A 12,301-nucleotide genomic window follows, 5' to 3' on the forward strand; every position below is an offset into this window, starting at 1 on the left:
GATGAGTTTATCACATGAAACTTTCCTGATCCACAATTTACGCTGCTAAGATGTTTAAAGAATGATTTTGCACCTTAAATGTCTGGGTTCGCTTTCCTGTCCCTTGTGGCTTTACTTTGCAAAGAAGCAAATTTATAATGGTGTTGTCCATTCTTCAAAGGCACTTGTCTGAATATGGTATTAGCAGAGTGAGAAAAAAAAATTCAATTGATTGAAGAAAAAAACTAATAGACCTTGAAGAAGGAATGGGTATTCAGCCTTCTGACTGACAGATGCTGTTGACTGTCAGTTGGTCTAGGGGGTTAACTTTAGCAACACCACCAAGTCCAGCTTTGTTAATCCTAATACTTTTTCCTACTGCAGTTACTCATTCAGTATTCTACTTGCCCAAGTAGCCATCCATAGCCTCTTCTTGCCTAGTCTTTTGCATCTGTGCCTTTTTTTTCCTCATCTGAGATTGTAAAATTTCCAAGGAAAATGTCTGAACTCTCTTATGATTTCCTAGCACTATGCAAAACGATGTAGGTACCTCTACTTTGCTAACAATTTATGAGTGTTCAAGTTGAATGAGCTGTTCCAGGAACATTTCTTCCATGAAAATAAAAGTGGCAAAAGTAGTTCTTGTTTTTGTATGAAAAAAATAAAAGCATTTGGTATGATTCTGTGCGCATGTCTGAGTAGGATAAATGCTACACAAAAGTAAGAAAAAATTTGTGTGACTTATTAATAAATGCTGACAGGTTGTGGCAGAAGTTGCAAGAGAAGCAATGTTCTCCTGAGCCTGTGCCCCTCTGCAGTCTGTTCATATTAGGCACTGCCAAACAATTCTAGGTGCCCACAGCATCCGTGGCAGCTGAAAATGAAAAATTTTCAGGGCTTTGAACTTGTGAAGGGTCAGTTGAAAACTTTTTAGCTCTAATGTCTCAGTAACAGTGATACAGCCTGTACAGGAAAAATATTTAGCTTCAGTCACCCTCAAACTTGCATGTTCACCTATGTGATAAGATGATGTAGTACAAGTTGCCCTATAATGACAATAATAGAAAAAATAAGCCCATCTAGCAGAACTTGTTGACTTAATACCTACCTTAGCTCCTTCCAGAAAACAGCTGTTTGGTTTTTGAACTGCGTCTGTTTTCACACCAAGTGCAAGAGAGGCTTTAGAGAGAAATGAGGAAGGATGTAGCTGTTAACCAGACGCATGAATTTAATAATTGTTTCTTACAAGTGTTTAGTGCACACACACTCCATCTTGGTCTCCATGTCACTTCTAAATATTTTTACTCTAGGCCATTCTTTCCTTCTAATAGACCATTTTCTCTAGAGTTCATTTAATGGTTCGACATGCTGTCTGTATATGTAATGTTGATGTAGAAGGTACTGCTTGCATCCATTTTTCTGCAGCTTTTGATATTTTAGTGTGATAAAATACTACTGCGATATTTTTTCTCTGGTATATGCAGGTAGCTTTTTATGAATTCTGTCTGATTTTTGTCTCTTTCAATTAAAATTCTGTTTTTTCCTGTTTCTTGAATTATCTGAAAAGAAATGTGGCCACTGATAGCCCTTTTCCTAGCAAAGCTGGAAGCAAGCAGTGATTCTTGATGCGAGATGATGCAAACCCGTTCTCTTTAGTCATGTTACCACTGATGTGCTTGACTTGAACTCTTGTTCCTCTTCCAGTTTTATTTTATGAATCTTTGATCTTTAGAGTTTACGATTAGGTGCTGTTCTCTTTCTTTACAGATGCCAGTGTATTATTATCCATCTGGTCAGTACCCTACCTCAGCAACTCAGCAGTACAGACCCATTGCCTCAGTTCAGTACAGCGCACAGCGGAGTCAACAGATCCCACAGACTGCACAGCAAGCAGGTATGTACATCTGTTTTCTTCAGCTGCTTGCTGTGCCTTTGCTGGTGAAAGCTATTGGTTGTGTTTTAACTGAACAGTGGAGAAGAAAGCTCGTCACTGTTCTGTTTGAAAATACGATGAAAATCACAAATTAGGAAATGTTTTCTTGGGCATACCAAGCCATGGAAGAGCAGAGGTTGTGTTCTCCACCCCTGCTGTCCTGCATGCAGTGCCACATCCTCAGTGACCATGCTCCGTGTTACGGGGCAGAGAGAGCTGAGAAGGGAACTGGTGTGAGCGGTCACATTGCATGTTCAAGTCAACTGTTGTGGTAGCCCGTCATCATCATGGAAACTCCTCAAATGTTTGTGTGACTCTACTTAGTGGACAGGTCTGCAGAAAGGGCCAGTCGTGCTCCACCCCCTTCTGCTCTCCCCGAGCCCGAGGAGCGGCGGGATTGTCTGTGTGGTTGGTGGCCGTGGGGACCAGCTCCCCACAGCGACGTGCAGCTGGAACGGGGGCCGTTACACTGTAAGAGAGTGAGTAGCAGGTCTCACAGTGAACCGGTCTCTTTTCCTGCTGTGTCATGTCACTCCGGATGACTCCAGAGGAAGAGAACTGGGGAGAACTGGGTTGGTGTGTGTTGCGGGAGAGCAGGAGTTGTGGTACTGAGGGAGTCCTCTCATTCCAAGGGAATAAACAATTCTGGTGTTGGAGATTTTTTTAAAAGTTGTTAACTGTCTATTTCTTTAGCACATACATCCCCTTGTAGGGTGTCTCAAACGGAAAGTCCTGGTGTATGGTGGGGAAGGTGAAGGGGAGGGTGTTGCTTTCCCAGTAGGGCTTGAAATTACAGGCGTGCCAGGTAGGACAAAGCATTCACTGTTCGATCTCAGTACAGCAGAAAATGTTCTGAATGGCAAAGCAGACTCCCTGCAAAGGCATTGATATGAAAGTCATTTAAGATGCAAGTCAAGAGCCCAGAAATGAGATGTGAACAAGACTTATGGGGTCATCCAGCCTGTCAACCTGTCTCCATAATGTGACTGCTGGCAATTTTGTTCCACTCTCTCAGGCACTCAGGGAGACAAAGACACAGCAAACACAGCTCTAACTAAGCAATTGATTACATTTTTTTTATGCTTTTCTGTGTTCTAATAAAATTGGTGACATTTTGGTTGGTGTCAGTGGTGACTGACTGTGTCTGCTTTCATACCTTCATGTTATAAGTTCCTGAGAGAGAAGAGGGTGAAGTATTGCACAAAGGTCATCTGTCTCTTCCAGCTTCTCCTGCCTGACAGTCTGGTATCATATTTATTATCTCTGTATAGTGGGTCTGTGAACCTAAGTGCAAATCAACTTAGGTGACATTATCTGTATCTACTCTGTTGTTATAAAACCATATTTATGAGTTTAATGCTACGTCCATAGCATAGTGGAGATTATGGTAAGTTCAGTCCATGAGAGACGGTCTGAAACACATGAGTGATGTTCTGGAAAAGATCCAGCTGTTTGATCTTGAGGAAGTCGTAGTTTTAAAGATTTATGGTAGCACAGGAGCTCTTATGTTTGAGTACAGACAATGCAGAGATGCAAATGCTAATTTTGTTTCAGTGTTTACTGCATCGTTTTCCTTACATGTTTGGAAAACATGAGTCAAAGAGTTTGTGTACAATCTCTAGCGCATCAGTCTTTTCCTGCAATTCGCTCTTTCAGCTGCCTACTCAGTTGGAAGCATTATTTTTATCTCATGTTTAAAAATGAAAACATTGTGACTACTGTTTAGACTCCCTGCCGTGGTGATGATTTTAAGCGTTTAGCTATTCTCAGATATTGAGTCTTGGCTGAGAACAATTCTGCAAGCTGGTTCATCCCTTTGGCCTCAGATACATCCTTTCCCATAGTCATTGTCTGAGCATGTGATCTATGTGACAGGATGAAGCTTGCAGTTTCCTACAGATGGTGTAAGGATCGCTCAGATTTATGTTCAACTGCAACCCTTGGAATTTGGAAAATAAACAGCTTTCCAATATGTCACATAATAAATAGGAGAATTTAAAGTTATAGGAAAGCATATGCTACAGATTCCTTGCAGGTGGTACACTGTGAGCACTGAGACACCAAAAACCCAAATGATTCAGCGATAGTTTCAGATGGTTTCATGCCTCGTATCATCACTGCATCTGCTTTTCTTACTGTCAGCCTCTTCACTCGCATTCATTTTGTTCCTTACGTGCCTCAGCTCACCTGCCAACTCCTCATCTCTTTTGGCTCCTCTTAGATGCCTGGTAGCTGTTTGCTGGGCAGGAGATGGTGTTTCACCACCACAGCACATTGACCGGTGGCACCTAAACAGCAAATAGCTTCTGGCTCCTGCTGCAGCCTGTTGACAGGGCAAGTGAGCTGGGTTGCATGGCTTTTCTTTCAAAACATTGATTTTTACAAATCTGAAGAAATGTCATATCTTTGAAGTTTTCATCTCCCCACCAAATGTGATAGAAATTAGAAGATGAACTCAAACTGATATTCTGAGAGTTGTTTGAGGAAACCTGGCAGAGTAATCACACCAAAAAATCCTTTTAAATCTTTGTAGAAACTTGTATATGATGGGAAAATAGCAATCCACAAGCAAGTGTTTCGAAGTGTAATTTTCCTTCCCACACAGCTTTAGATCAGCACATGAGGAGCCAGAGATTAACAGGGACGGGGAAAGAAGACATGAAGGACAATAGTGCTGGTGAAATAGAGTTCAGGGCAGGAAAACTGAGGATGGGAAGAGCGAGCAGATGGAAAGGAGGCAGACAAAAAGATGATTTCTGAAATGGTTTCCCCAAAGACCTCACATCACTTGCTGCTGCTTCGGTGAGAGGACAGCTGTGGTGCAGGCAGGCCCATGGGAGCCCCAGCTGGCTGCCTGTACCTGCCAGATAGCTCATATTGACAGCATGAGCAAGGAAGCAGCTTCAACTTGGCAGCTCTGAAAACATTTTACTAAAATAAAAAAAGTTTGCCTTCTTGGAGGAGCTTTTGGAAGCTTGCAAAGCAAAGAGTTCAGATCTCACTTTCCCCTCTTTGGGATGCAGAGGTCAAAGTTTGATCTAATACCAGCAATTTGTCTTCATTTTTGTTAGAGAAGGTCTCTTCAGGAGTGAGGCAATATTGATGACTTTTACAGTGAACAGCTAGAGTAAAATGTCAGCACACCATCTGTGGTGGCTGAGGGAGCCTTTACTCTCTCATGGCTCTGGAAGGAGAGCAATATTGAGTTAAAATGGCTCAAGGGCAGAAAAAAAGATGAGCTCACCTAAAATTAGATTAGAGCTCTGGCAACAATAAATCATTTGGAGAGAAGAAGGAAAACATTTTGTGTGTTTATTTACCTTTTCTATTTTTATTTTTATTTGCTTAAGTGCTGGCTTATATGAGAACCTAAGTGACCCATTTCTGGCAGAAGCCTAGTACAGTGTCATCCATAAAAATTTTATCAAAACCTCTGCTATTTGAATTATGTTCATTTCTCTTCAAGCCAAAATGTGGTATCTGACCATGTGGTGTCATTGTCTGTAAAACAGAAATGGTTTTGTTTCACTCAGATACATGCCATTGTTGCTCTTCTTCATTACACTTCTTCTGCACCATTCTTTTGTCCAGTCCTGCTCAATGGAAAGTTTTTCAAAGTGTTGCCATTAAGTGGGTCCAGGGCTGAGTTGGTGTCTGTCACACCATGGCATTTGTAGGACATTGTAAGTGGATTCTTAAGGTGTATTCAGGCAGGTATTCTCAAAAACAGTATGCTCATTTTTCAAACATTTAGGTTTGTTGCTATTATTTATTTCTCTATTCTGTAAAAAGTGGTACTTGAGATATTGTGAATTCCCCAGTTTTGTAACCTCACAGAATATTATTTCTGTGTTTGCATATAGCAGTATTCTGTAAATTGCACATCTAGCATCATCAGGTTTTTTTTTTCTTCAGTAATTATCTCTATATTGGTAGTTTCAAAAGCTTTCAATCCTAGTTATTGTGTTTGAATAGAAAAATAGAAATGTATTGATGATAAATCAGTAATTATTTTTATTTTATCATGATAATAGAAATCAGCAATGTGTTATTTTATATCTGTGTCTCTTTTCTCACAGCAAATGCTGTGCACTTTGAGGATTTTTTATTTCTGAAGTGCTTCATAAGCATGAGCTGGATAAATACATGAGTATTATCGTGGGGTGTGCAACTGTTCTTACTGCTGTTCACAAATGAACAAACTGCAACGTATTACATGATGTGAGGAAAAGTATATATCTGAACACTGCCTGGATGTAGAATCCTTTTTTAATCGGTATACATGGATCTTCTGTAAACAGAAAATGTTTGTCTTGAAGGAAAGGTAATATTTCTGATGGAGCACTGTATTATTAGCCTTTACAGCTTACAGTAAGATAAAAGAGGTAATTGTCTCTTTAATGCGTCTCTGAAGCAAATTTTAAGCGAAGACAAAATGTACCTTAACAGAGTCCACAAATTTGTTTGGGTAGAAATCAGAGTCAAATTGACAGTGAAATACTGAATTTTTTGCTTAATTTAATCATTTCAGTGTCAGCATAATTGAAGAGTGTTATCTTCAAGTCTCTTTCATCCTTTTTGTCTTCTGAAAGCATTTGTCACTATAAACTGATACTCACCAGGAAAAAAATGGGGGAAGGGAAATGTGCAGCACTAAAAAAAAAAAGAATTGGTTTGTTATCGTGGTCATTAGAGAACCTTATAAAGAAAGATTGCTGCTTTCTGCCTTCATTAGCAACCTGACAGGAGCTCATAGTCCATGATAGATTTGTTTGCATAATTCCGCCTATAATTTCTCTTCTTCTATAAACATAAACAACTTCAATTTTTAAGTATCTAATTATCTGAAGAAACTGTTTCTCTAACAGTAATTGCTTACTGTGCTATTGAAACAGATTTGTACAGAAAGTGTCCATCTGTGTTCAGTGCTGTATTTTTTTCAGCAGATACTGCTCTCCTGGAAAGCACTGCGAGGGAGGTGCATCTGTTTTTTACAGAGTCTTGACAGGAATGGGAGGGACAAAGTCCTAATGGTTTAGGTACTTAGGTGTAGTGCCGTGTTCATTAATATTGATGTAAGGTTTTGAAATTAAAAAAAAATTTCGAGAAATAGTAGGGCCCAATCAAGAAGGAGTTTGCAGCAATTGCAGGAGGACTAAGTTCAAAATTGTGATCTGGAAGCGATCCACAATGATGTTCTTATTTTCTGTCCGAGTATTTTATGTTTAAGTTGCTCACAAACTTAAAGCTCTACCTACAAGCACACTTCCATTTAGACAGTGTTTCAACCCAAGAGCATCTGTAAGGCAGAGCTCAGCGGTTCTACCAGCTGCCTTAGAGACTTTTGATGGCTGTGCCATGAAGGTGCCTGTAGCAAACCTAGGGGACTGCTCTGGAGATATATTTTTTTCCCCCTAAATCACATCTGGAGAAAAGAAGCACTCTTTTTGTGTGCATGTGTGTGTGTGGTGTTTTGTGGAGGGTTTTTTATTTTTTTATTTATTTTATGATTTGGTTCCAGCTTTAGGCAGATGCCTCAGCTGAGAGATTTCAAGTCATGTTTGTGCATTGCAGAGGAAATGCTCATTGGGATCTCTGCTGTTCAGGGATGTTCTCTGTCTTTCTCACGGTGCTTTCTTTAAAGGTTTAAAGGAGCAGAGAATTAAGAGTGTGGGGGAAAAAAGGGCATAAAGCAAGAAACTGGCTTATCTCTGGTTATATATTCTGTATTCTTTTTTGGCAAGTTTAAAGTCTCACTTTTATAGTCTTTCACTATTGTATATAGTGTATGTTTAAGAATAGCTCCAAGACCTGTTCATCTCCTCAGTGTTACCTATTAGCTACCCATAGGGAGTTTACTACCTGAAATTTTGCACTTTGGATTTCATTCCTCTACTGCTGGAGGAGGATTCTGTGACTGAATATTGCATTCAATACTTTTTGAGAAGCTTGCTGGAAGACCCACAAGGGGGCCTTAAAAGTTTTTGAATTTCTACTCTTCAAAACACTAAATCCTTTTGTCTCTCTGACATTTAACCATAGTGCTGCAGCAGTACTGAACCAGCATTCAGCTTAACAGAATATCTGTAATTTAAATTAATAGCAGTATTAATACTGTCACACTCCCTGCAGCATACTTGATTCTGAAAATTAACAATCAAAATCACTTTTGTCAAAAAGCTTTGTTCTTCCTCAAATGACTTGTTTAATTTTTCAGTATTCACACCAAGAGAGAGCAAATACTGAGGGAAGAGAACACTGATAGGCTCAGAAGCCACAAGACTTATGCCTCTTATAAGGCACTTATTTGTGGCTTTCTTCCAAGGCTTCTCAAGTTTTGTTCAACTTCTCTAATACTAATTAAAATCTAAGCAATTTCTGACAGAATTCCAAGGGTTTCACAGTAAGATATAGATTTTTAAAATTTTAGTTTTGTTTTAGAGAATTAGTATGTATTAGTCTCATGTCAATCAATGCACAGGAACAACAGAGAGAGAAGAGATTTCTAACAGCATTGTGCAGTGGATAGAACTTCAAAATAGCCTCTGTAAAAATTGCAGAGGCCACACTAAAATGTAGGGAACACTAAGGTATTCAACAATGTCTACAAAGAATGTTTATATTTCTGTCTTTTCTTTGCCAAAAAGAGTCTACATCATCTCTATTGCGAATTCAAAGTCGGATCAATGTGCAGTGCTCCTACTACTTGTGATGGAATTTTCCGGCACTGAATAATTGAGAGGTTTTTGTAGTCCTTGAGAACAAAGACAGATTTCATAATTTCTTTTTTTATCTTTTTTCATCTTTTTTCTTTTCTGATACCATCCTGCCACTGGTAGAACTAGTGGAGCCCTACCATGGACAGAAATGCTAGAAGGCCTGTCTGGAGGGACAGAGACCATCTCCATCTCTGTTTCAGACATGCTGTTCACAATGGGTCTGTAGGCTTTGGGCCCCATTTTTCTGCAACTTTTCTGCAAATGAAAGCTTGCAATGGGATGAAGAAGTAAAGTAGTGCAGGAGGGCTTTTGGGTATCTGCTAATAATTGAAGAAATATTCTGAATGTTCACCAAAAATCTACACTGCGGGAAGGAGAAGAGGAGGGACCTTTTGCCTTACAGTTGTTATTGACTGAGGATTTAAGAATCGAAGCACAATTTGCAGTTGTAAAACTCAGTAGAACAGGACACTTATTTAGGTTGGGATGCAGTAGAAGAAGTGTGTGTGAGTATTAGCTGCCTGGAGGAAGGGCCCACAGCATGTGTTCGTTGTTAGGGCAGAGGAGCTCAAGAATGACATCCCAGTCACTAAAGTGGTGTTCTGCTGACCAGCCCTGATATGTTAAGAAGTCCCATGCCTTTACATGAATTTTGTTCAGCCTTTGTTACAGGCAGTTATTGTTTGCCTAAATTATCCACAAAAGCAGCATCCCTCTGCAATTGTAAGGATATTTTTATTTTGACTCACCATTATTAGTTATAGAGAATGTATGAATTTATATAGCAAGGGAGCAATTATTTAAAGTTCTCATTTGTTTGTTTGCAAGTCAAATAAGGCTGATAGTATGTATGTGTGAGTTAGGCAGTCCATGAGTCTTCCCAAAGAAAGGAGCTGGTTTCCTTAGCAACTGGCAAGGATACCTGATACCTCTCCAAATAGTTCTTCACCTCTTCCCCAGGTCCTGCTCTCTGTTGCAGCTCGCTCATTATGCACCAGAGCAGATAGCATTCCTGCAGCATGAGCTAATTGTGATGCGTGATGGCTGGTAGCTGTCATTGGTATTGAACAGAAAATAAAAAAAAAAAAATTGAATTTGCTGTCTGACTGTCTGGTTCTAACAGCTTAATTATTTCTCTTATTACTAGTGATACATAGTCCCTGCTGAGGTTTCACTTCCAGTGGGTATCTCTGGCATTTGTCATTATGAATGATAAGGATAAACACAGGTTTTCTTGCAGCAGATTCTGGTGAGGGTTCTTTCATCCCTGATGGGATGTAGATTGAGAAAGGAAAGAGGTGATTCTTGCCTTGGCCTTGGCTGCCGGTCTAAAGACTTAGCTGTAAATGCTAGTCATTTTATGTTAATTCACTCCAGAACTGACAAATAGAGCTTCTGTTTCTGCTTTTGCTTATGTGTTGATGGCAAGACATGACTATATTCTCATCAGGAATGTAATTTTCAGAATGGAGAGACAAACAAGCGCACTACTCAATATGATGAACTGAAGTTCCTTTTTATATAGTGCCTTTTTTCTTGAAAGAAGGAGATTAGAAGTACTTTAACACAGGTTTTCATTCTGCATTTTTACGTATTTAATTTATTTTTATTTTCAATGCAGTTCCCAGATCCTGATGTCTTGGTTACAAATGTGGTCTTTTGACTACAAATAGTCTTTCGACTGCCGTCATGTAAACACTTAAGAACAAGGAAAGGAAAAGAGGCCAACCTGTGCAATAATGATTTTTGTACCATAGTCATACCAAGGAGCTGCAGCTAGTCTGGAGGCCCTCGGTGCTGAGAACAGTGTATATATATATATGAAGAGATTTTCTTCTTCGTTCCTAGGACAGAGCAGAGAGCTTGAATCAAGGAGCTAAAAGAATGTTAAGGCAGCCACCATAATGGCCATCCAATTCAGAGCTATTTTTTGTCTCTAAAAATGTTCCTTAGACAGCTTAGGTAAATCAGAAAGGGAAAGAAAAAGCTCTTACTGTGACAGCTGTTTAGTCATTCACACCTGCAAGAAGTTGGACATCCAAAGTTCCCACTGAGTGCTGAAAAACAGTAAGCATCTTTTGGGATTGTACAGGTAGGATCCCTAAGTGTGTTTTCCTAAATATTACTGTTTGAATTAGTTTGTAATTTTGCAACTATTTGAATTTCTCATTATCTTCAGTCTTGGTGTTCCCTACATATGCTTATACAATGAAATATAGATAATATGAGAAGTGAGTAATGGACTTTGCCTGTAAATAACAACACTGTTCTTCTTGTGAATAATTTCCCTCTAAAGGACCTTAGCCCTGAGGCATCTTTTAAGGGAAAAAATGAAAAAAAAAAAAAAAAGCCATTTCTGAGCAAGCAAATATTTAGGCTATATATATCTATATGTAACCTTGCTCTTTTTGTCAGCCTGTGTTATCAAAACAATTTATTATGTGCTTTAGCACTGTCCTCAGGGCTTCCAAGTAGCATGCTGGTAAAACAGAACATCTTCAATAGCATCTGCTCAGCAATGCTGCATTTCCAGTTTGCCTTTTGTTAAGAATTACCTTTCATCAGGTACCAAGTCTGCAGGAGTGCAAAAGACTGGATTTTTACAGGTCTTACAAAGGAGAATTGCACAAATTGAATTTTTAAGGTTGCCAAGTACTACTTCATAGAATAAGAAAAAGAGGGAAATGTATTAAATTATAACAAGCAATGTAGTACTTCAAAATGATTGCTGGATTAATAGTTTGTATCAAATGGCAATTTTAATTCTGTCTCTATTGGAGAAATAGAAAGCAATTAATCTTCTCTAGCGCATTGTGAAAAATAGGGGCTTATACAGGATCTCAGTGAGTCTGTTCCTTCACTTAACCTTGAGCTGGGCAATAAATAATTATAAATGCAGCTACATCACAAGGCAAAAGTAATTTGGTGAAATAGAATTATCATCTAATGCAGGAGTTAGAAATCTGAATTAGGTTTCCCGATGTTCTTTGTTCCAGAAAAGTATGAATTTGCCTGTGATTTGTGCATAAAAGAGTGAAAACAAAGGTTTTGCAAAGTGGGCTTTATACCCAAGCTATCACCAAATGATTTGTATTGCAGTGTTGACATAGGCAAATGCTCTTGTGCTCTCTCAGCTATAACTCACATAGAGCCTCTGATGATAGGACTTGTTTTACAAAGGGGAGATGGTGATGTCCAAGGTGCATGGGTTCATTTACATCTCTTGAATAATTTCTTGCTCCTCAGTTAGGGCACCAAAATTCTATGGAAGGCATCCATACTGTCTTCCACAGAATTTTCTGTGGTATACTTCATTTAAAGTCCCTATTCTATTGTGGTGAGCTGCTGAGGAGACTCAAGATACAACCGAGAGCTGCTTCATCCTGAGCTTCTCTCCTGCCCGCACAGCTTCACGGGACTTCAGCCTTACCCCTCAGTGCCACATTGCTGTTCCTTACAGCTCCCATGCATGCCTTGCAGATCCCAAAGCAGTGTTAACCTCCCTTCACCTTGGGGCTTTTCAGGCAGCTCAGTGGAAACTGGTCAGTGAGAGGATCAATGAAACATATATGAAATGGGTCATCGGTTCATATCGTGGAGCAGTGCACAGGATACTCTGATAAGGAGAGGTAAAGGATATGGGGGGTGTGTGTGTGTGGGGAAGCAGGAG

At 39.5% G+C, this 12,301-nt stretch overlaps 1 protein-coding gene across 15 annotated transcripts in view; it reads left to right on the top strand.

Annotated features, from left to right (window-relative positions):
- The window catches only part of ARPP21 (cAMP regulated phosphoprotein 21), a 196,729-nt gene that overhangs the window by 157,377 nt on the left and 27,051 nt on the right, over positions 1-12,301 (top strand). For all 15 annotated transcript variants that reach the window (XM_027891631.1, XM_027891725.1, XM_027891734.1 and 12 more), the window contains one exon: positions 1,747-1,873. In XM_027891631.1, the coding sequence (XP_027747432.1) occupies positions 1,747-1,873 (127 nt within the window). The remainder of the gene's footprint in view (positions 1-1,746; positions 1,874-12,301) is intronic.

Source organism: Empidonax traillii, unplaced genomic scaffold (genome assembly GCF_003031625.1).
Source record: "Empidonax traillii isolate 1590-97213 ecotype Southwest subspecies unplaced genomic scaffold, ASM303162v1 scaffold14:size4059594, whole genome shotgun sequence".
Lineage (NCBI taxonomy): Eukaryota > Metazoa > Chordata > Aves > Passeriformes > Tyrannidae > Empidonax > Empidonax traillii.